The 25569-nt window shown below is 48.5% G+C and overlaps 1 protein-coding gene across 3 annotated transcripts in view; it reads right to left on the reverse strand.

The window, feature by feature from the left end:
* Positions 1-4133: 4133 nt before the first annotated feature.
* DNAJB6 (DnaJ heat shock protein family (Hsp40) member B6) overlaps positions 4134-25569 on the reverse strand; it is a 66309-nt gene continuing 44873 nt past the window's right edge. For all 3 annotated transcript variants that reach the window (XM_063098538.1, XM_063098541.1, XM_063098540.1), the window contains 2 exons: positions 11420-11626; positions 4134-5563 (listed from right to left, as the gene is read on the reverse strand). In XM_063098538.1, the coding sequence (XP_062954608.1) occupies positions 5481-5563; positions 11420-11626 (290 nt within the window). In that variant the 3' untranslated portion in view covers positions 4134-5480. The remainder of the gene's footprint in view (positions 5564-11419; positions 11627-25569) is intronic.

Genomic DNA, 25569 nt, shown 5'->3' on the forward strand with positions numbered 1-25569 from the left:
TCCCTGGAGGAGACTCTACCGGAGATGGACAATCTGAGCTTCAAAAAGCAGTGACTTCAGAGGACACAACACAACAAATACATTAAAATCTTGAGTCATGATAGGACTTAAAGGAGCAAGTGACTGGTCACCTTGGAGGAAGCCAGGGAGCCAACTAATTATTCTGAAAACCGGCAAATCGGGGAAAGATGCAGCACTTATCAGACCTCTTCTGTATGAACTGTGCTTCAGTGACCCAAAGAGCGGTGAGGGAAAATTCATCTTTACAGAAGACTTCCAGCTAACAAATGCAGAGGAGTGACATGTTGAACATTTACAGATGAAGCAAACGATGTCCAGGATTTGCTTGAAAATGTTGGGGAGGGGAGGGTCCAGATAAAAAAATATGGGACAAGTGTCGACATCGTTGAGCTGGGGGATGGGCGAGGGGTTTGTGTATAGCATTATCGATTTCAAATACATGACTTGATATGTTTGAGATTATTCATAATAAAAGGTAAAAAGGCACTGAGACTTAAGACGTAACAACCATGTGCAGCATGTGGTCTTGACCGAAGCCTGGTGGGAGTGGGGAATCTGTACCTGGTTGTGTGACCTGCCCTGGCTTAAGAACAGGATAAAAAACCGCCTTTGAAGATGAATTGAGAACTAGATGGCACTGGAGAATTATAATTAATTTTATGAGGTGTGATCATGGTATTGAGCTAATATGGAAGAATGACCTTATGTTTTTAGAGATGCATACTGAAGTATTTAGAAATGAAGAGTTTAACTTACTTTAAAATGGTTCTGCAAATATTAACAGTTGTTGAATCTAGCTACTTCTCCGTATGTTTGAAAGTTTCCATATTACAACATCAAAAAAAACAAAAGCCTGCTAGAACTCAGAATGTTCAGTCCCCTGAAGACCCTGTGTGCACATCCCCAGCCCTGGGCTGACCCTTCAGCCACATGCACCCGCTGTCCAGGTGGAATTATTAACAGTCCCTTTTTGCTCTCTGAAGCATCCCGGGTTTGGTTGATAAATTACAGGTCACGCCATCCAGACTGCTTCCTGGCCCTCTCGGTTCTACCACCACTTTCTGGTGAGGGTCAGCCTGTGCTGCCGGCTGTCTCAGGACCATGACCCAGCAAGAAGGGAATCATAAAAAGACATGGCAGATGCTTCTTCCAACACGGGCAGACTTTGAAACTCTGAACATTTTGAGAAGAAATTTCTCCACCCAGGACATCCTCGCACGGATGCATCTCAGCCCAAGCCCAGCGCTTCTAGAAACCCCAGGCTCCCCTTCATGGCGCTGCTGCTGGGTTTGCTGAGGGGAGAATAAGGAAACAGCAGGTCAGAAGCAAAAGGCCCCTGCCCCTCCCAGGCCGGTCCCACCCGCCCCGGCCTGGATGATGGTCTGGGCAGCTGGCCACCCCATAAATCAAACCTGAGATCTCAGTGATGAGAAGATTCATCGCCCCATGTCACAAGCAACAGCTGGCTAGGCAGTGACACAGTAATCTTTATGCCATAAAAATCCGTTTGTCCACTAAGAATGGATGCTGCTGATCAAGTGAAAACCTGTGAAGTCCCCAGGGCCCCAGGCGAGGAACTACGCTTGATGGGAGGCGGAAGGGCAGGAAATGCGAGAGGGCCCCAGCTGTGGTGCCTGTAAGGGCCGAGTTGTGTCCCCCAAAGTTCCTGTGTTGGAGTCCTAAACCCCAGGACCTCAGCATGTGACTGCATTTGGACATAGGACCTTTGTAGAAGTAATCTAGTTAAAGTGAGGACATTAGGGTGGGCCCTAATCCAATATGCCCAATGTCTCTTTAAACAGAGAGATGAGAACACAGACATGTGCAGAGGGACGACCATGTGAGGACATGGGGAGAAGAGGGCGTCTACGAGCCAGGGAGAGAGTCCTCGGGAGGAACCAGCCCTGCCACTGCTGGACTTCCAGCCCCAGAGCTGTGAGATATAAACTCCTGTTCTGGTAGCCGCCCCACCCCCCATCTGTGGTTTGTGCTGCGGCAGCCCTAGTTAACAGAGACACACGACACCCTCCATCTTTCTAGAAGAGCCCTGAGCCACAGTCCAGGCAGAGTCATGAGCATCTGACTCCATGAGAACATGCCCAGCAGCTGGACGAGGCAGGGTCACTGTCGGTGTCCTGAGTGGGAGCAGCCAAGGAAGCGTGTGGCCTTCTCCCAGCTCGGTCGGCTCAGCTGCACAAACCCTCCTGCTCGGCCTCCCACTAGCGTGCCCCACACGCTGACACAGCTGTGCTCACCACACACGGGCGGAGGACCCAGGGCTGCACTTCCAGCCTACCTCTTGTCCCACAGCACCTTCTGCAGAAGGCTTCCCCACCCGGCCCTCTTCCCATATTTGGGATTTGCTGCATGGTGCTGAGATCCTCCACAGCTGAAGACACACACCAACATTCACCCCTGACCCCCAGGCAGCAGGACAGCCCCATCAGCCACCAAAGGGGACAGGAACAGAAACACAGCACCTGCCTCCACAGAAGAGGCACCGGACTCCTCCCAAGAAGAGGACAGATGCTGTCGCTGGTTGCACACTGTGGCGATGATCAGAGCAGCTCAGATAGAAGCAGCCCAGTGTCCGTCAATGGATGAGGGCGCAAGGAAATGTGGTGAGTCCACGCAGTGTGATATCACTCAGCCTTAAACCAGAAGAAAATGCTGACACCTGCTACAGTGAACCTGAGGACACTGCTCAGTGCAAAAGCCAGTCACCCAAAGACAGATACAGCATGATCCCACTTGCGTGAGGTCCCCACGTAGGCAGACTCCCAGACAGCAAGCAGAAGGCGGCTCCCAGGGGCCGGGGAGGAGGCATGGGGAGCTAGTGCTGAATGGAGACCGCTTCAGTGCTGTGAAATGAAAAGGTCCTGGAGATGACGGTGGTGACAGTTGCCCAACAATGTGAATGTCCTTAATGCCACTGAACTGCACACTTGAGAGATTAATATGGCAAAGTTTTACGTTACATATAGTTTGCAGGATAAACACAATTTTAAAGCAGCTCATGGCAGAGTTTTGAAATGTGATGATGGGTCACCTTTTGAAGGCCGAGTACCTGGGGCTCCCCCACCTGACCCCTTCCCCAAGCAAAGCCGTTCACTCGTCCCTTGTCACCTCTTTCCAGCCCGTGCATCCAGCAGCCTCCAAGCGGAGCGTGGGTCTGTTCCACCAGACCACCATGTGAGGCCCAACGAGTCAGGCACAGAAAGAGAAATATCACTTGTTCTCACTTATTTGTGGGAGCTAAAAATAAATAAATAATACACAAACAAATCACAGGTGGGGGGGAAGAAGACAGAATAACCACAAAAATTCCTTGAACTGTTTAAGTCAAGTGAACAGATATGATGTGGAGGGGAGGGGAGGGGATGGAGAGGAATGAGTAAAGGGGCATGAAAATCAACTACACTGTATGTTGAGAAGTAAAATAAAATAAAATTGGAAAAAAAAAAAAAAAAAAAAAAAAGGTGCCTGTGGACGTGAGCTCACCTGCATGGCCAGAAAACCCAGCAGCTCTGAGGAGGCCTGTCACACGCATGGCTTGGTGTGTCTGAAAGATGCTCACGGCTCCTAACCTTCCCTAGCCACTGCGGACCTCCTGTGCACTGACCTGACCACACTCCTTGAGGGAAAGGGAGTGAGGTCACATGCTACAGCCCCACATGCTACCAAACCGTCTCTAACGTCTCTAACCATCTGTGGTGGAACTGTTACGTAGGAGACAACCTTACCTCCTAGAAATGGTCTTATGCAATGCCTTCCTCTTCACCCCCAGGCCAGAGCAGGGCACACTGAGTGTGTGCGTGGTGTCGCCGCGGTCCCCAGCCAAAGCCAGAAGGGCTCAAAAGACAATCCTCCTCTGGCTGCTCCGGTGTTTCCCACTAACGTTGCACAGGCAGTTGGCTAACACTGTATGTGTTCATGGGAATGTTATCTTTAAAGGAATATTTTCATCTTATAGTAACACATCTCAGAATCTAGCCTTTTGCCCCCAAAATATCACTATTTTTCATAATTGAAAATGTCGAAGAATTGCTTTTATTTTTTAATTAATAATAACAGCGCAATTCACTGAAACTTACAAAAGATGGCAAGAGAGCCATACTCAATAACACGTTTTATTAATGTAGGTAGCACTTAAAATACATTATTCATTTAGGGGTTACATTTTCCACACTAAGCATTCCACACCAGTCTACCCTCCTCCCAACCGTCTACACCACATCCCCATCAAAGCCAAGTGAACAAAGCAAACTCGTCCGTAGTGGTCACTTTAAAGTTGCACATCACACTTGCTCCTGGCCTCCCAGCCCGTGGCACTGCTACATGGATTGTGCTAAAAAAAACTCCCAGTTTCAACACGGCTAGATTAAAACTGCTGGCATTTATAAATCACTGCAAAGCTCACTTCTAAGAGGACAGAGAAACAGCAGTGTGAACAGCAAGTGCTGGTGTTAAAAGGAAGACAACAGTCACTGAGAGGGAGCATGCGAGAGAAGTTAAGGCAGAGCCAGTATTCTACTCAGTGCTGGACAAGTACGAGGCCAGGAAGCAGCACATCATGCAGATAAAGCAGTTACAGGAAGCGAGGCCGAATCTAGCCAGAATAAAATGATGTTTTAAGGAGCCAACGTTTGCAAACTGAAATATTTAGTTCAGCATGCTTGCTCAGTATCTGACTGTTTTGTGTGTGTCTATAAATAACTAGCCTATTTTTCCCCAGCACGACCCTAACTTATAACAGCTAGAGGTGGTACTGCTGAGCAAAAGAAAACTTTTTGCCAGAAAGAATAATTATGGATCTAAGAAAAAGAGATGAGATTTAGCAAAAACTGAAGTTTGAATTCAAAAAAAATTTTTGAAGTCAAATTTGGACCACCTGGAGAGGACTGACACTAAAACAGTAAATGTAAGAAGTGATTTTACATCTATGTGGTTCGTGGCGGCCTCCTGTGTGTGCTGAAGACTATTCTAAAGGAAAAGCACCTGACAGCGCAACGCCGGCTGTGACTGGCGGGACCTTCGGGTTGCGCTACACCGATCCCATTCTAATCTCCAACAGTGTGCGCCATCGGGAAAGGGAGTCACGCCATGAACTTGTACTCAGACACCTGCCTGTGCCTTACGGTTCTGCTACAGCTATAAGTGCGCCAGTCGTTCGTAGACTGGCCGAGCAGGTGAAAAGGATGAGAGATCCGTAACAACTTTAAGGGGAAAATGCTAACGGGTTTAGTGCTGGGGAAAAGCAGGGTAAGAATGTCGCGGCCGCGTCCCAAGTGTCTACCACCACCACCAAGATTGTGAACCCCCGGCTTCCGCATCCCCAATCTGCCCGGTCCGTGATCACGCGTGCATGTGCTGCTAAGCGAGTGAGGCCGCTGGCCGGATCCCCGTGCTGAGCGCGGCGAGTGCCGGCGCCTGCCGGGCAGAGTGCACCTGGCACCCGGCTAGCGGTGCCCCCTGGTCGACTTCTTCTTCTTCAACTCCTCTCTCTGCTTCTGCTTCTTCCTCTTGCCGCCTTCTTTGAATCCTAAGGAGACACGTCTTGTAAAACAATGTGCACAAAGCAATCTCTCCCCAGTAAGAGGCAAATGTGCTTTCTACATGTTTCCCCATGGGAACAAAGAGCCACCGAAGTCCTCTATCTTGTCCACCTCTAAACCTCAATAAAAACATGAACTGACTTTTTACACTACACATTGAAAATCCAACCTGTTATTCGAGCAACCTCATGGCCCGAGCAACCTCATGGCCATGCAGGGAAGTGGGCAGACTCAGCCTGGCACCTGTGGCCTGGGCTCCCTTCCCTCATGCCAGCAGCACCAAAGCCAGCAGCTGCTCAAGAGCCTTCCCCTCGGCCCTGGGGGTGGGATCCAAGAGCATCTCCCTGGGCTTCCTCCAGCACTGGCCAGAGAGAGGGAGTCCTCTGTGCAGGGAGAAGCTGTGCTGGGACAGTGCTCCTTCTTGTGCCTTCCGTAGCTGTCAGCAGGGGAAAGTCTCCACTTGTTAGGTGAGGACAATAACCTTTCATTTTCCCTGTCTTATGTGCTTAACATCAACAACTGCGGGAATGACTGACCCTGCTGAAACCTGAGGAGAGAGACAGATGTCCACCCTCTGGACATTTTGTCCAAAGAGCAAAGATAAAGACCTCTGACTCCAGTTCTGCAGAAATTAATCTTAGAATCAGTCTATGCCGATGTGGGTGGAGGGAGAAGGCTGATGCTGAACTGGGGCCACAAAGAGATCCACGTCCTCGGCTTCACTGAACCAAAACTTAGTACATAGCCGGTAGGAGCAGGTGGGACTAGGGCTTCACACACATGGGCCAACGCACCCCATGGTCTTACATCACAAGGACTCATGCTGGAGCATAAGACAGGCTGCTGGCATGTCCCACGCTGACATGATGCTCAGCCTCCCACACTCAGGACTCACCGTGGAGAGATGCAGTCACCGAGTAGACCAGATGCCTTGTTTCCATTAATAGTGCTCACATCCAACCTAGAACTTACTTGTGACGCGTGACGTGTGTCCCGTGCTTAGCTAATGACCACCATGCTGATGAGCATGCCACAGGTGTTAGTGCAGCAAGTGTGGCTCACTCTTGTTGCTGATGACAGAGGAGTGAACACACAGGGTGCTCAGACATGCTCCTCAGAGCCCGTGGCTCACACACATGAAGCACTGCCCTGGCGACCACTCCACGAGAGGGGCACATGCCTCAAACAGAGGCATGGCTGCAGATCCACTCCACGCTCACGACAGCTCACCACACTTACTTAAAGCCTGCACACGTCTCAGACAACCGGGGTGTGTCACAACTGCCCTATTAGAACAGCACAAGAGGATGTTATACCCTGCAGAATGCTAAGCCATTCAACACCATGTGCTTAGGAAACTTGCTTCAAGTTACGGAAAGAAAGACTACGCAGGGCTCAGCTAAGCAGATCGGCTGCCACACAGAGGCCTTGTTCCCGAGCCCTGGCCCGGGAGGCGACTCCAAGGGACTGGGCCAGAGAGGCTACTCTTTGGAAAAGGCAGCAATCTGAGGAAGTGACAGAAGGAAGGAAGAGGGAAGACAGTCAAGAGATGACACCCTTCAAGTAACAAACACGGAACCATTTTAACTGACACTGCTTCCTAGGGCCGGGCCAGGCTCGCGTACACACTGAGTATCCCAGGCCCTGCGGTATCTGGCCTGGGTGGGGAGAAAACCTCCAAACTGCTCCCAAAAGTAGTTCTGTCTTGGCTTGGAGTCCAGCATGGGTGGGAGAGAGGTTTTCAGCAGGGAAGGGACTGCACACAGCACTGTGGGACGCGGAGGCCCCACTCATGCTGACAGTGAAGTGAATTAAAAGGCCCTCGCGCGGGTCTCTCAGTATGGGGCTGAAGTCACCAAGAGTGGCTTCCTGGCTTTTTGACTCATTTTAGTTATAATTTTTTTAAAAGTTTCTCATGCAGGGAGATGAGGATGGCTTCTTTTCCTCCCACCAGACTCAATTACATTTACCTGTAAAATAAACTGCAAAGAAAAAGAAAAAACTGCCTAACCAACCATGGACTGATCTCCAACTCCATTGATTCCCGCTGAGGCTTGGGAGCCCGTGCAAGTGAGGGAAGAGAGGCCAGTCCTGCTCTCATACGCCCGCACCTCCTTGTGACTGAGACCTGCTCGCCCAGACGTCACTCACTCAGCGGTCACTCTCGGACTAGGTGAAGGGCCCAGAAGAGCCGACTGTGGTAAGACGGGTGTCGTGAGGGCTGTGCAGGCCCCGGGCCACCTTGCTCCTGTGCCACCAGAGTCTTACTGGAGATGTTAGGGAGGTTGAAGGAGTTTACATTCAAGGTAACAGGACAGCAGCCTGGCGTCCTATTTGTAGAGGCTGAGGGGTGGTGAGGGAGGGGAGAGGGCATGCAGGGTCCCTTACAGAGTAAAACCATTTTGGTAAATTCATAAATGGCTCAATAGTAACTGAAAAAAGAAAAAGAAAGTCTCCCTGTCATCCAAGCTTCCAACAAAGGAAACGCCTCTGGCTGCAGCAGGGCGTTTTCCCAGCCCTCCCTGTCCAGAACTTTTGGTGGACCTGCGATGGTGGCACCAAGGCTCTCAGAACAAGGACTACTTTAAAAAAGACCTCATAGGAAGACACTTTTGAAAAAAACTGCTGAAAATTCTTAACTGAGAAACATGTATTAATATATGTTAGTTTCATCAGAAAGACAAATTTCAAGCCGCCCAAAGCTGACAACATGGTTAAACAGCAATCTTTGGTTTCATGAGCTCCATGCTGTGCTTTGCAGAAAGGGAAACATTCCACTGCATTCCTGGGTGAGTTGCATTCTTCAAACCAAAGCCAAAAAGAAGTCAAAGGATCAATTTTATTCTTCATTTATGATGAATAGTTTTAATCTTCCTTTTGAAAGGCTGCGTGTTCTTTCTTTTGGCAGGTGGCTGGTGCAGGGACTGAACACTGGACCCTGTGTTGTCAGCACCATGCTCTGGCCACCTACGCTAACCAGCCAGCCCTTACAGTTATGTGCTTTCGATCAGCCTGCAGTACATGTGGAGTTCATAAGTGCAAAACATTACGAATCCTTTTTCAAAGTTTCGCTTTACGATTTATGAGTTTCCAAGTGGCATCCAATATGAAACACAAAAGTGCCTCTGTCCTCTATCATAAAGCAGAGCAAGTTTTAAAGGTTAGTAATTTAAATTAACAGCGTGCTCAACAAAACAGCAGATGCCAGCAAGTCAAATCACAGTACATTTTCACCTGCACCTTCATGACACTGACAAGCGCTTCCAAAACAAAGAACCATTCCGGCTAAAAATAAAATTACTACTCCCTGTAGTTCCTGGTTTTCTCAACATTCCTAGGTTACTTAGGTTGCATCCTCATAGTGAATTACATTAGACATGCCACAGACATGGCAAATTCTCACTCAAGTAGTCAGTTCAGGGTTTTGAGGAGTGTGTCTCAAGTGAAAACTAATTTAGCCTAGAAAAATCACGTCCTGTAATCAGCCAGGACTGTGGTCTGCACCCATTGCTGCTTGACGGGCAGAAGCAAGCTCCATGAGCTCAAGCAGTGACCACTTCTGCAGTAATGAAGCTCCTTACTATGTGCTTCAAGAAAAATTGCCCAAGACCTGCAAACCCAGCAAAAAAGGTGACGGCAGGATCTGTGGCCACACTGGAGCCCCCAAGGCCTGGCCGAGAGTCCTCTGATGTTCCGTGACCAGGGGTTTCTTGGGAAGCGAGACTTCCAGTGCCAACACCAGGAACGTCCAGACTTGGTCTGCAGGGGGGAACCCTTGTTCAACTCACTCCTCCCTCCTGCTCAGCGCCCAGGCTCTGCAGCTGGATGGATCAGCTGGGGGTGTTTTCTGCAGAGGTGTAAACCATTATGCCCCTGGAGGGCATAAAACAGTTGTATCTAACTTTGCAATTTTATTCTGGCCTTTTTCCTACTCTATATACTCTTGAATCTTCCTTCGAAGTGACTCTGTCACGTGTTTGACACCTGCTATATATTTTTGTGAAAGTTATGTGCTCGACTCTTTGATAATTTAACTTTGGTAACTCTTTTCAAGATTTCACAACTTGATTGGAAAAAGGAAACAACAGACAGAGAGGCTGGCTCTGCAGCACTGAGCCCTGCTGGCAGGTGCACATGTCAGCACAAGATTGCCCAGGCAAAGGCAGGTGGGGTCTTTGGGGGGATCTGCAGCAGCAGGTGCCCACCACAGAGATGAGCCTCATCTTGAGATGGGGCATGCCCTTTCAGCCCTGTCTGCTGGCAGCGCTACGCCTCCTGTTCCAGGCCCTGTTCCCAGAGGCTCCTCCAGGCAGGTCCATACCTATACGCCTTATTCTTGGAAACTAGGAAACTACAAGGCACCTAGCAAGCCAGGTTTATAGTGTCCTTCCAACCCAAACTGGTTGAAGGTATTTATTCATGGAAACAAAATATAGAGCCCTGTTTGATCCTGCACCTTGCAGAGATTCCTTAGTATAACACTACCCTTTGCTCCTCGGACTGACCATTTGGTGCCAGGAGCTGAGAGTAAAGCCTCGGGTGCTTCCTCCCTTACATAAGCCGGTTCACTGCAGAGTGAGCTCCTTCTGAGTGCACACAGCCCAGGAAGCTGCCGCTGTCTGTCATTCAACCACACAGGGAAAGGTCGATGTCCCCAAAGCACCCATCTGCTATTGCGTGTGAGGGTTGCTGTGCCCATCACCTGAAGCCCCAGAAACACTCCACCTCCTGGTGGGCAAAACATGTCACTGGACTCCTATTATCGATGGCATATGTTCTTCTGTCCCCCCAAAATTGCAACAGACGACTGCTGTATCTGAGGACCAGAGGCACCTCAATAGCTTGCTTGCACTATTTTGCCCAAATCCACAGAATTAACCCTGTGACACATACTGAAGTCACCCTGACAGAAAGTGTCCAGTAACAATATTTTCCTACACGACATAACCTGCTGTGGGCAACTCAGCCCCCAACAGTGACGACAGCAAGATGGTCAAACGCTCCCAGCTAATGAGTATAAATGTGCACTGGGCTTGGGACTCCCTCAGAGATAAGCCAGAACTGTCCAGCGAGACCTCACTTCAGAGACCACTTGAGCTCTGTTAAGAGAGCAGGGCCGGGGCACTGGGAATTGGGTCCTGAAGCCCGGTGCGGGCCAGCGGCAGAGGGGGACACTCCCACCTCCACCCGTGGATACAGGGTGAGGCCACCAATGGACCCTCGCCAGAGGACCGGACTCAGGGGGTCTTTTGTTTTGTTTTGAACCAAGACAAAAGAAGGCAGAGGAGGTGAAGTTGATCCTGGAAGGAAGGAAGGGCAGGAGGCACATGTCAGTGCGAGATTGCCCAGGCTGGGCCCGGGCTCCGTGGGCCTTTCACCAGTGGCCTTTGGGAGTATCAGGTTACGTCACAGATGTCAAGCACTAAGTCAAAAGTTACAAAAAGTAGCATCTAAAGCAGCACCTTGCAATTCTGTGGCAGCTCTCTCATCCTTTGCCCAAGACCACACACTTCATACACATCACAGAAGGCTGGGACCCCGTTTTAATTGTGGGGAAGCTCTGAGGCCCCGCAGCTGAACCTCACATGGAAGAGCGGCATGGAGGAGCCCCGGAGGTGAGCAAGCAGCAAAAGCGCCTCCTCTGCCCCTGCCCTGACCATCCCTTGCCTGCCCTCCCCCAACTCCCCTGCGCCCTGCTCAGACCACAACGCAACAGCACAGGGGTGGCTTCTTTCCCCTCTGTCCTCTTGAACCTAGGGAAGTTTCTCTCTGGGTACACTTATCCTTGGTTTCTCTTTGCACACCTGCCGAGGACACAGGGGGCTCGGTTTCCCTTTGCACACCTGCTGAAGACATGAAGGGATCCCAGCTGCTGGGGACCCCTGGTCCATCCTGCTCGTTGTCATCCTCGTGGATGTAGTGAGGTGTGTGTCTGAGCAGAGAGGTGGGACGGGGCGACTTCAGCGAGCGGGCACTGGCTGGCTGGGCCGGTAGGGCGTGCTGGCCTCTTCGCAGGCACTCTTCTGCAAGAGCGTCTTCATCTGCCACACCTAAAAACACATCATGGACAGACCATGAGCTGAGCATCCCAGGACGGCATCCCTCCCTCAAGAGCAAAGGGATTCATGCTCTCCCAGACGATCACCATCTTCCCACCACATTTCTGCAGGAGGAAGAAGAAATTACCTCACTTTATCAAGGGCACCCTTGAGGCCTGAACTTAATCTTCCAAGAGGAGGAAAAGGAAAAAACAGTCATGTGAGAGTCAAACCCCTCCCTGCTACTAAAATAAGCAGCTCCCCAAACCCACTTGTTAAGGCACATTCATGACCGAGGAAGGCATCATCGACCTCTTTCCTGAGAATGAGTACATGCTACCGAAATCGTGGTCAGCGACTCACTCTCAACAGCTGTAATCCTGGAACCAGTGCTCAGGAGACACCACCCCTCGGCTGACGGTGGAGGAAGTCCGTGATGACAGAGTGGTGGGTACTTGGAACAACACTCCTGCGGGGGCCTTGCCCAGACACACAGCCCGCCCCCAAGCCGCTGCCAGCCGAAGCCCAGCGCACCGCATGCAAACCAAGTCACCTTGTTCCTCGTCACTCTGAAAGCTGTTTCTATTCATCTTTTGAAAAACAGAAAAAAGTTTTGCACATTGGATGGAACTAGGAGTAAAATAAGAAAGCAGTATTTACTGAAGGATTTCAGCTCTGATGCTCCGCAAGCTTTTGATGAGCAGTCGCTTCATGTGTATGTAAGGAAAAAGCACCGTTAAAACTCCAACAACACATCTATGAAACCAGAAGTGGAGAATCACTTGTCCCTCCTTGGGAGGAGAGAGGACAACACCTGTATGTCTCTTGATGAGTGACTGTCGTCAAAGAGCCTTCAGACCCCACATCGTCACACCCAATGCTCCAATCCCGAGCCCCAGGCCAAGGCTCTGATGGGCCACCTTCCCCCTCGGGTGTAAATGGAAGCAGGACACCCACGTGGCACAGCACAGTTCACCCCACACTCTGGCTCTCCTATCATTCTCTCATTAAGGAGCATTTACCTATCAAAACACTCCTGAAATGAAAGGTGTTAATAAATAAATGTGAGTTGTGGGGCTTTTACAATTATACCGATTTGCCCAGCACTGTGGAGAAGCCTGTCCCCAGGGGCTGGCCCAGCGTGCACCTGGGGCTGCACCACACTGCCCCTCACGGAGGACCCCGCGAACTGGCCCCCAGCCTCAAGTGGAAGCTCGCTCTCAGGCACCCAGGCCACAGCAGCTCTCCCTCAGATCCAAGTGCTGGCCTTGGAAATCACACTAGTGATGGTCACGTAGGAGAGACCAGGTGTGGAAATTCGTCTTGAGGATACTGAGACCTGCCCGTGTCAAGCCTCACGCCCACCCAGAGCTCTTCAAACTTCATCTTCCATGTCCATCCTGTTTCCCCACCCCTTGAGCACAGGAAGAAAGAGATGAGTGATTTTGGAACCATTTAACCAAACAACCTGGACAGCAATGGCAGGCCGTTTGAGACCCATCCTGCAGTCCCACCAGGGCCCCTCGAGGACCCAACAAGCTGTGCCAAGAGATCAGGGCTCAGGCTAGTTCTTCCCTCACCTGCAAAATGAACAAGGGGGCCTGGGTGGTGTCTAAGACCCTTAAGGTGTACAATTCTGTGATTACTGAGTGAAGGAAAACAGAAAATAAACGGCACCCAGCGTGTACAGGCTTTGAACACAGACAACTCACAGCCTGTCCTGAGCACCACGTCAGCAGGAGAACATAGGAGATGTGGCTTTCCTGGAGAATGTCCACCTCACAAGGAGTCTGAACACCTAGCTTACAGCTTTTCAGCAAATAAACGTGTTTCCCAGCTACCCGGAGCTCTTCTGAGAGAGGGACAGGTGGAGACGGTGTTAAGGAATTACTGTCACATGGCTTTATCACTTCCAAGTCTGACTCAAAGAGAAAGGGGAGCCACGGCCGAGGAGTCTGCAGGCTCACCTGGCTGTGGCCCCCAGGGGGGCTCTTAGCACTCCACATGACCTGGGGCACGTGCTCCGCTGCTTCCTCCTCGGAAGGGAAAAAGACACTGCACAGACTCAAAACCTTCCACGGTCACACCCATCTCCTATCCCAGGCAGAACCATACCTAGTAATTCTGGTGTGATATTCTAAACTTATGCTTTGCCAACTAAAGTGGAACACTGCAGAAAAAGATCTTAAGTTTCAGGTATGTGACACACTAAACCAAGTACTAAGTGTCAATACTTCTAAAAGCTTCTGGAGCACTGTGAAACAGGACGCTGGGGACTCAGCAGCCAGTCTCCGCCTCCTCTCACTTACCTCCCCTGCAGCGACTCCGCAGGTAAGTTTATAACCAAGTTCATACCAGCCGTCCGCTCACTCAGTTGTGTGCCAGAGGAGAGGGCTACAGCTGTGGCAGGGACTCGCCCCACTGCGGAGACAGCTACAGGGGTTCTCCTCCTGCCCCAGTTGTCAGTGGAGCTAGCTTACGAGCTAGAATGCCACTGCTGGGCAAGCGCCCCAGGGTCCTGTATTTCAGAGTTTTGCTGGTCAATCTAGAGCTAAGCAAGCCACGGTCTGGATGAGAAACTTCGGGCCGGGATGTGCCTTTGACCACCACAGTTTTCCCCCACTTAAGCCACCCATGTTTCCCAAGCCCGAGATACACAGAAACATGGTAGCTTTTGGATCTGCTTTGTAAGTTTTGTGTTTACTGTCTGTTTAGAAAATAAAAGTCACTAAGATGTTAACCTTGATATTGAGAAAAACAAATATACCACATATAGATAGCAGACATGTTGAATGTTAAATGTCAAGTTTTCATCTCCTAGAATGTGAATGTCCCACACTCCTTTTGGATCCTGTAACACACTCTAGGTAAAAAAGAGTATTCAAATGACTGACTGAAGAGACCACTTAATTTCAGAATTCAAAGTGACCCCCGGCGATAGGGTCTACTTCTCCGCAGGCCTCACAGGTGGGAGGCCCCATCTCCAAGCAGCCTGCGCTTCCTCCTGATAGCCCAGTTCCCACTCTCTCTCTCCTTCCACTGCCCTGTGGGGAGGTTTCTCTTCCCAGGAAGCCCAAATTCCCTCAACCCTACATCAGGAAGCGTCAGGTGGCTGGAGTGCACAAGCCAGCGTGGACAGCGGCTGCTCTGGTTCAGTCTCCTTGGCAAGGTGTTCTGGAACCTTCTAGAACACTTTCTGTCTTACCCTAAGTGGTTTCTGCACTCCTCAGGCCCCACAGGCCATGTCCCATGCCCAGAATACAGGCATCTTTTCACCAAGGACAACCCAGGCACTGACTCCTCAATGTCCCCAACAAAACCTCAGTTTCTCAAGTGCCATGAAAAATGACTTGGGGTAGAAAATGAGGACTGAATCATTTCTCTCCTTAGCCAAATTTTCACTGGATATTTTCTGGAAGGAACCACTCAAAAAGCACTTGTTTTGAGCCTACTGTATGTCCAGTGTAATACTAGGCGTTGACAGGGAAAAGCAATCATCGGTGGTGACACATATGTGTACCAATGGAGTTCATCTGCTTATGTCTGGCAAGAGGAACACAACCGCTGGTTTCAGCAAGGAAAACCTCTGCTGTCAGCCTCAGTCGTGCCCTCCCTGCCTCTGCAGGCGCCACCAGGAGGCTCCGGCGCTCCACGCTGCAGGCCAGTGAAGCCCGGGCATCCCCTGGGTCCCAACATGCATGTTGTTGAAAGTGGAGTGAATCCAACTTGTCCCCGTCCCCCACAACGCCTCCCACAACTTTTGAGCCAGAGAAATGAGAAAGAGCCGGTGGGTCAGGAGAGTGGTCGTATTTCACCTAGACTCTGACAAGAGCCGGAGCAAGGGAGGGCGGGGTGGGAGAGCACCACGGCCTCAGATGAGCCTCTGGCCCCAGGTCCCCCCAGACCCGGCTCTACCCATGCTCCCTCCTGGGACCCTGGGATGGCCCCCCAGGTCCTGATTTCACTAGGAACTGTAACATGCAGCCCCAGGGCCTCTTCAGGACAGAGTCAACCAGAGCACAGGGTGGCTCCCTGCGTTCAGGGCAGACAGGCCAAATGACACATGGATTCTGTCATCCCCACAGACAGCAACACCGGATATTATTAGAAAACTGTATCCTGGCTCCCCGTCCTCTCGCTCACCATAACAGGCAGCGAGCTGGGGAGGCTGATGCTAAAGAAAATGTCTCAGAAGGCACGTGAGAACCCACTAGACCGAGCTCCTGCCTGCTGGCCCAGGATGTGAACCCAGCCCTATACACCCCCAGTACCAACAGTGGCATGCAGAGCAGGCCTGCGGAACCCACTGTGCTCAGCAAGCTTCCACAGCAGTGCTGTCCTAACGGCCAAGCATGGTCAGGGGGGCAGGACTCCAGGAAGCTCACGGCGAAGGGCTTTGACTTTTGCAAACCGCACTCTGCTCCACAATGTGTCCTTGTCTGCTTCCAAACCTCCCCCGCACACCACCTTCTGACCTTTATCCATATGCCTCCCACGTGCTGGAAGTCCTGAACAGAAGGCACTCTGCTCTGTGGGATCCGCAGGCCCATGGCGAGGTCTGTCAACGATCCAAAGGGCTCCACCCACTCCACACGCTTGACACTTTCATCCTTCAGCTGCCAAGGTTTAGTCTGTCCTCTTGTGCTGGGGAAGGGCTCAAAACCACATACGGGTACTGGGAACCGTCACACCACTCCTTTCAAATGACGTGTAGTAGGCTAAAGAAGTCTCTCATTCCCATCAAGGCAGACCTATCCTCGAAGAACTGTGCTTCAGCTTGCTGAGCCCCTCCCTGCCCTGCTGTCCAGCAGAACACCCTCCAGGCTAGAATGGAAATTGCCCATGCAACTGCAAGCCTGAAGGGGCAGAGGAGGGCTGAGGCCAGTGACCCCGCAGAGCGCACCGCCCTGCCCTGGGCTCTCTAGCAGAGAGGACAAGTCAACACACAGTGGCCCTCACTGACCATTCAGACTCCTGAGACAGGGCGGAGCTAGGGAAGGTACCACAATAACTGAACCAGCAGTGAGAGTTCAGACAGTGTGACAAGACAAAGTTGCCCTGCTAACAGCCTAATCACAAAAATAACTTTATTTTGTTTGCTAATTTGGACAGCTGGGTATCAAGGTAGAACAAAAGGCTGATCAAGAAGTGGGGAGGGGGCCTCTAAGGTCCTCAATGAAGGTGCTAGAGGGGCCAAACCTCAGGAAGCAAGCTGCCCAGAAAGGTTCTCCTCAGCCTGAGGATGAGGACATTCCTGTTTACCCCGTCCTAGAAAACTGCATGTGGCCAAACTGTAGCTTAACATTAAATAAGCAACCACAAGTTCCACACCACCTGGGACAAAGGAGTGGGCAGTCAGGGGGTCCCTTCAAGAAACACAGCTGTTTCTGAACTAGACCCCTGCAGCTGCAGAGACCCTCAAGGGGGCTGTCCCATCCAGTACCTGCAGAACCCGCGTGGCCCACAGAGCTGGTGTGAGCTGCTCAACCCCCAGCAGAGGGGGCGTCCCTGCACAAAGACGGATGTCCTGTACCACCCTGCAGTGATGTGGGACGTCACTCTGCTTTCTCCTGGGGTTAAAGGCACATGGCGCCGTTGCATGGCAGGCCGCGACCACATGACTGCCAGAAGGGGAGCGCATCAAAGGCTCCTAACGTCAGCTGGTGGCGCTGTGTCCACACAGGCAAGGTCAGATGTGGGTATAACTTAAGGAAGTCATCGATCTCTTTGCACTTACACTTTCCTTATCTTTAAAATGTAAGATTGAATGTCACAATATACATAAAAGCAGCCCCATTAACTCGATAAATGTTCACACTGTCACAGAAACAAAGGTGGCAGGAGCACCTGAGTGAGGGCCTTCCTCACACAGGCAGGCAGAGCTGACCCCTCCAGGGGGGGCCCACAGATTCAGGAACACAAGCATGCTACCTGTCCCTGTGAAGGGGCCGGCCACTCTATCAGGGCATCTACCTGAGAAAAGATCCCAGGAGGACGGCACTGGCGGGGGGGACACCCTCAGGGAGTGTGGGAACCGGTCATTTCCCCAAGGAAGAGATTCTGGGCTCACTGCTGGATAAACTAAATGAAAAAGTCTCCACAAAGAGCACATGAAAGAAAACGAAAGGAAAACTAATGTTGCAGAACACAAAGAATATGGATATGCACATTTCAACACTGCCATGAGCTAGCTATAGGGCACAGATCCATTCTGCTCTGTTTTGGATCCTTAATGAATCTAACTTACATAAAACTAGAATTTACAGTTTAAGAGATCTGACTGTAACAAGAGTAACAATCCTTTGTGCCATAAGTAATATTTTAATATTTTTAATATTTAATATCTACTATTGTAATTTTTTTTTTTTTTTTTTTGTCTTTTTCGTGACCGGCACTCAGCCAGTGAGTGCACTGGCCATTACTATATAGGATCCGAACCCACGGCGGTAGAGTCGCCGCACTCCCAAGCGCCGCACTCTCCCGAGTGCGCCACAGGCTCGGCCCGTAATATTTTATTATTACAATAAAAATATAAGGGGACTCCAAAAAGTCTGAAAATAAGGAATTAAAAGATAAAAATAAAAATATAAACTTTATTTCGCAACATAAGCTCCATCAAGCTCAAGACACTTTTGTAAGCAATGATACTAGCCATTCAGTCCATCTCTAAGGAACCAATCGTCCTGGAAATTTAACCATGTCAGTGCAGTCTTTTCTATATTATTAACTAAAGAAAAATGGTGCCCTTTAAAGATTTTTTTAAGATTAGGAAACAAAAAGGCGGCAGAATGAGCCAAATCAGGACTGTAAAGTGGATGCCTAATGATTTATTATCAATTAAGAGGAGTGAGCAGGAGCATTTTCATGGTAGAGAAGTACTCTACGGTGAAGCTTTCCTGGGCATTTTCTCTGCTAAAGCTTGAGCTTTCTCAAAACCCTCTCATAATAAGCAGATGCTGTCACTGTTTGGTCCTCCAGAAAGTCAACAAGCAAAATGCCATAAGCATCAAAAAAAAAAAAAAACCAAAAAACAAAAACTGTTGCCATGACTTTTGCTCTCCACTGGTCCACTTTTGCTCTGACTGGGTCACTTGCACACCTCTTGGTGGCCACTGCTTTGATTGTGCTTTGTCTTCAGGATCATACTGGTAGAGCCATGAGTCATCTCCTGTTACAATTCTTCAAAGAAATGCTTCAGGATCTTGCTCCCACGTGTTTAAAGTTTCCATGGAGAGCTCTGCTCTTGCCTGCAGCTGATCTGGGCACAACCGTTTTGGCATCCACCGAGCAGAAAGCTCGCTCGACTGTAATTTCTCCGTCACAATTGTGTGAGCTGGACCAACTGAGATGTCGGTGGTGTTGGCTGTTGTTTCTGCTGTTACTTTTGTTGGTCCTCTTCAATAAGGCTCATGAATGTGATTAATTATTTCCTCGCAAGTTGATGGGGATGGTCTGCCATGGCGGGCTTCATCTTCAACTTCATCTCATCCCTTCTCAAAAGAAGTTATCCATTCGTAAACTGATTTCTTTGTCCCCATAAACTTTTCATAACGCATCCAGGAATTCGCCATTCTTCCACTCAAGATTCAACATAAATTTGATGTTTGTTTTTGCTTCAATTTTAGCAGAATCCGTGTTGCTCCAATAAGACCTTCTTAGTGCCTCAAACTATATCCTGTTCGTACATGTTATAACAAATTAGTACAAGTTTATTTTGGTGCAAAAAATTGAAGTCCATGCAGTTTTTTCATAATACTTTCCATGAACTTCTTAAAGTCCACTTATAACAAAATCTACACAATGAGGGAAAAAAGAATTATTGTAACTATTATTACGTATTAGAATAAATCCTATCATCAGGGGGGCCGGCACCCACCACATGCGTTACCAGGCTGTAGGGCCATCAGAGCCCAGGAGCTTCTGCACGACAGTGACACAGAGGAACCTGGGGAAGAAGTGGTCTCACACCACCAAGAGCAGTCCTGCCTCACCTCAATGTTACAACAAGCAAGGGATTCTCAAACCTTTCCAGCTTCCTTCTTAAAAATCCAGGGTCACAGGGTCACAGCTGCACACAAGAGAGATACAACAGCTGGACAGGGCTGGGGCTGAACTCAGTGCCTAGGCCCCTCCGCAGGGCTCATCCCACATCACAAAAAACCCATGCTCACATCTGGTTGAAGTGTTAGTTAGGTCTCAGGTCTCCCACTGGTGGTTCTGACCCACGAACACCCACAATTTCCACCCGGACTTCATCCCAGACACCACAACAGCTGATATGCATGAGGGGGACTGGACACTTCAGGGACAGAGAGCCCGATGACCAGACACACAACTGTATCAGGTGAAGCATAACGCTCAGGAACACATGCGTCCCAGTGAGTTGAGTTCCAGCTTCCCTGGCATTTGCTTTCTCTTTAACTCATCACACAATCAAACTGAAAAAGAACAAAACCAACTGTATTAAAACCTGATTAATAATCAATATACTTAGTTTTCTAGGTAAGGCTTTTCTGGGAAGTACAAAAATACTGCAAATTTTCCCTAACTGAACAAAAACCTTGAAAACCTGCATTATAAATCGAACATATGCCAATGTCCTCCTGACAACATACTTTAAAACCAGGGAAACCAGCTTAGAGTGAGAGGCAGTGCCGTTTGTTTGGCCTCCCCCACCAGACAGGGACAGGGGTGAGCCGCACAAATGCCACTCTGCAAGTGCTGCCGCAAACCTCAGCAACGTTCCAGTCACAGCACTGAGCAAGACCTCGCAGGAATAACTCCACTAAGGAACTCGCCAGTGGAACTCAAAACATTCGTAAGAAGAAATCCACTTAGCATCTCACAAAGCAACATGGTTCCTCTTGGTACAACCTAAAATTCCAGATTAAAACCCAAAAAAGCAGTCACTGCCACTCCAGTCTCAGCCTGCCCATACCCAACATCATACTTCCTGAAAGCTAACCATTTCCTATGCCTTTCTATATAGCCTCTTGCAAATTTTCCATGTGGTATCATTACATACTAAATCATTCCTCCTCTCTGGAAATTTACTACTAATTGTTTAAGCAACTTTAGTTTAGCAACGTCTATTATAAAGGCAATACATGTTAGTTGTAGAAAAAATAAACAGTCACTTCTAATTCTACAACCCAAAGATAATTTACTATCTCGGTATAATCTCAGCTAGTCTTTTCCTGTGTATATAAATTAAACTATTAATACTTACGTTACTAAAATTTAGGTTGGTTAAAACAGTTCAAGTTTTTCATTTGGGTAACTAAATATACCAGAAAACATCCTGCCTTATAACAGCAAGTTAAATAAAATTTAAAAACAAAACCAGGATCTGCCGATTATCCCCCTGAGCCAAAACACACTGAAATCATCCAGAAGCTATTAAAGGAATGTTCCAGCAGCTGTTACACGTACATGACCGTCACAGCAAATGCTTCAGTTGTTTCAGTACAAATATAGTGTAGGAATCTGGCTGATAATATGCAAATGAGAACAAACTTCCAAAGATAAAAACAGAATCACTTTTCCCAAATATGCACTGTCAAAGAGGCCTTTGCTGTAGCTGCTCCCCTTTTCTGATGGGGGAGGGAGAAGAGTTAATCCCATACTGATTCAAATCATGAATACCACTCACAATGAGGTTACTCAATCATCCAAAAATGCATGCCTGGCCCATCAGAAGTTTCACTCATTGAAACATTTAGTGCCAGGGCTGGTCAGTTAGCTCAGTTGGTTAGAGCACCGCCTTGTAACACCAAGGTCAACAGTTCAGTTCCCCTCGCCAGCCAGCTACCCAAAAAAACCACAAAAAACATTTAGTGCCTAACATGTGCCAGACACTGGAGACACTGAAGATGACCCCGCCCCTGTTCTCAAGGAGCTCAATGATGAACAGACACAAACAAAAAACCAACGCTACGCACAGGATGGAGGATCCACACCAGGGTACACACAATTGCAAGACATGAGCAGTGGTACAGGAAAGCAAGGATGCCAGTTACAGGAATGGGGAAGAAAAGCAATGATAAAAAAAATGTGGGAAATCCATGGAGAAAGGCTCAGACCACAGTCTGTAATCCGATTTGCTCACAGTACTGAGTAGGCATGAAGGAAGGGATGGGACAGGAGACAAAGCAGGCAGAGACACATCTTAAAAAGTGTCGTACGAGCCAAAGTAGCCCCTGAACAACTTCAAGTGGAAGAGTAACTTAACTCTACCTACAGCACTACAGGCACATCTCAACAGCGCCACTGTGATGACGTGGCAGCTGAGTTAAGAAGGCAGGATAGAGAACAGAAGTGAGGAAAACATGTTTTAATTAATTCTCAACGGCTCCTGATTACTGAGAGTGGCTTTTGGGAGTGGAGATGTACAGACAAGTTACCAAAATATCTGGTAAGAGCACGTGATGGCCGATTACAAGACAGAGAAGCAGGGCTCTGGCTGGGAGATGAAGGTGGTGCTGGGAAGTGCTGGGAGCAGACGTGCAAACACAGGAAGGAAAAAGACTCAGGGTAAGAGGCTGTGGGAACACAGAAGAGACTGAGACCGCCTCAAATTTAAAATGTAGTATGTAAATTCCACTCTCAAGGCCCAGGACGCACAGTCAACAAAGGTCCAAGAGTCCCAGAAGCCCTAAGGCAGTTGTCTTCCCCAACATTACCACGGCTTTAAAAAAAAAAAAAAAAAAAAAAAAAAACAGAAGTATTGTTTTTGTTAAAAACTCAGGACAGAACTCCCTAAGCCCCTCCAGCACTTGCCCCATGTCATTTACAACTGAGCCACATGGACCAGGTCTCAGTGGCACACAAGGGCTGGCGCCTAATGGGCCTTCATGAAGACAGTGAATGTTCACTCGGTTAGGCCACAAGAGTGCAGCTCAGCCACCTCCTGAGAAACACAGCTACAGTCCCCCTCTTCACAGGGCAATTCTCGGGGCACGTGCCTCGCGGGGGAAAGGCATGCAGCACAGCGTCCTGGGACCAGGCGTGGGTGGGCTCTGGAGGTAGACAGCTGGGACTCCACCGACTGACTGTCTGTACCAACACCCCCGTCAGCAGCATGTATTACGGTAGCTACCCAACAGTTGTGACCAGAAACTGAACAGTGCCTGGGACGTGGCGCTAGCAGCTGATTTTATCATAATATCCTGGAAGAGTGGTGTGGTTTGAGAGAAAACGTGAGCCTCCATTTTCTCATCTAGGAAAGGTGGTGGACGGTGGTTTGTTCACATCTGAAAAGCCCCTTAAACTTCAATTTTCTGAATTCCTCTGCCTAGGGAATGCCCCTCTGCATTCCTTCCCAGAGCTGGTCCCTTTAAGTCTTTCATCTGCTAGGAACTAATAACATATCCTAAACAAAGAAGTTCCAGCTCTCTGAAGACATCATGGAACCACAGCCTGAGCTCACGTCTGACCAGCAGCCTACATGAGAACAGCGGCTGATACCCGGCATGCAGCCCAGGCAGCAGAGGGAGTGGGGTATCTCCCTGGGCTGGGCAACAGGGAGCACCCACTGCCCACCACAGGGCACCCAGACCTCACCGGCTCCAGTGGGTCCTCCTCCCGCTGGGAGCTACCGGTGCGAGACCTCCGGTGCCGCACCCCCACCCGAGTGGCACCACGGCTCACAGGACAGGATGGTGGAGGGTGGGGACTCCTGAGTTCTGTTGGAGGCAAAGAGAGGAAACATTTTTATTTCCCTCATTTCCAGCTGCCTACTACATAACTAGAAGTATGATTCCTGTTAAAGTAATGCTTTATAAATGGGATCCTAAGTGCGTTAAACATCCCCAGAAAACCTGCAGCCCTCAGTGCTACCCTGCTTTCTTGGGCAGAGTTCAGCACTGCCATCATTTAACTGTATGAACAAAGGGTGCCATAATTAACAACAACTGAAAGAAATCTTGGAAAGGCACATCATAAAATGGAATGAATGTTCCAATTTCTGTAGGATCACATATTCATAAAATCTGGACTAAGGACACAGCTCATTTCACATAAAACGTACTGACAAGTAATTCTAATTTCTGCTTAAAGTTCTACAGTCTTCCCGTCAGCCTTCAGTAAGGTGAAGGCATAACCCATCCCAGGGGTCAGCCTGTGCAAACAGCCTCTCCAGAAGCTCACTGGCACTGAAGAAGGCGGCCTGAGCCCAGGCATCCAAAGCAAAGTTCCTATGTCCGCACAGTGGGGAAGACCGGTCGCCCAGTGAGGTTCCCCTGTGCGGTTCTCTTTACAAGAAAAACAAAAGAAAAATTAGATGGCATACTAATGTGAAAAGTCAAATATCAAAGGAAAGATTTTGAAGCGTTTCACTTGGTATTGCTGTGTACCATCACCTACAATGGATGTGGCAAGGTGACCTAAACACAAAAAACAAAACAAACAAAAAAACACACATGGACAAATTAATGCTGCCCATGAAGCTCAGTACTTCACATCACATTTCTAGACCTGGTGCAACTAGAATGAGAAAACACATAGATAGCAAGTTCACACCCCAGGGGTGAAGATGAAATCTGTTCTTATGATGATGAGCACATTTGTTTCTCCTTCAAAAGAGTGAAACAGCATCAGTCTTTACCAAATATACTCACTATACAGGAATAAACTCCAAAAAAATGCCAAAGGCAAATTATGAAAAACTAAATCACATTCCATCGTGTCAAAAAGAAAAAACAGCTATCCATATAAGAGAATAAGACTCCTCACACAAAACTTCCAGATGGACTAATATTTAAAACATTTTTTAAAGACGACAGATAGTATAGGGACCATTTCTTTTTTTTTTTTTTTTTTTTCTTTTTCGTGACCAGCACTCAGCCAGTGAGTGTAACGGCCATTCCTATATAGGATCCGAACCTGCGGCCGCTGGGAGCGTCGCCGCGCTCCCAGCGCAGCACCCTCCCGAGTGCGCCACAGGCTCGGCCCCTAGGGACCATTTCTTAACCAAGACAGAAAACAAACTCAGTAGAATAAAAGGACACAGAACTGACAAGGTAAAAACTTGCTATTTCTGAAACCCTCGCTCCAAAAAAGTGATGTTTTATAGACCATGATTGAAAACAGAAATACAAATCAAAAGTCAAATATGCCTTACAAGTGAAACACGAAAGCAATTTTTAAAACTCTTACATTTATGAATAAAAAGACCACAAATAAACATTCTGCAGAAGCAAAATTAACCAAAAAATAGGAAGAAAAACCTAAGTTAAAAATTAGATATTCATTCATAAATACAAGTGGAAATACTAGAAGCTACTGTTTCAATGGGGACTAATAAAATGGGCAAACACTTGAAAAAGATAAAGACAACTGTGAAGAATGACAAAGAAATATAACCACAGATTGACCTAACCTGCACAGTGTCCATACACTGGACACTTCCAGTTAAAACACAAATTAGTAAACTGATGGGAAAGCAAAAGCCTAACAAACCAGCTGAGGAAATAATTTTTTAAAAATCTTAAAGATTAAAAATACAAGTATGTAGGACATGGGCCAGGCACAGATGACATTACAGCCAAGCTGAATTTCACCACAGGGAAGGCAGAGCCTGGAAGCTTCCCAGTCCAGGACAGGGAGCCCTGCCCTCCCTACACTACCTAAAATCCAGCCAAATCAAACTCAAGGAGAATCTAACACCCAACAGAAAGATAAAGTTGGAAGAACTGCATTACTACTTGGAAAAGTCTCAGAAAGCCAATGGAAAGATTTCAGCAGCTATTCTGATACAAACTATTAAACAAGAGATTTTTAGTCCTAACTACAGTAATCTTTCTCAGAAACCAAGAGCATAATTGCACAGAAAGATACTAACAGCAGCCTATTGGGGAAGAAGACAAAAATGCTTAATGTCGATGTTAATGATAAGAAAAACTAAAGGTAAAAATGAGAAAATTTGTAGAATTTTCTTGTTCTAAAAACGTGACATT

This window comes from Cynocephalus volans, chromosome 6 (assembly GCF_027409185.1).
Source record: "Cynocephalus volans isolate mCynVol1 chromosome 6, mCynVol1.pri, whole genome shotgun sequence".
Classification (NCBI taxonomy): Eukaryota; Metazoa; Chordata; class Mammalia; order Dermoptera; family Cynocephalidae; genus Cynocephalus; species Cynocephalus volans.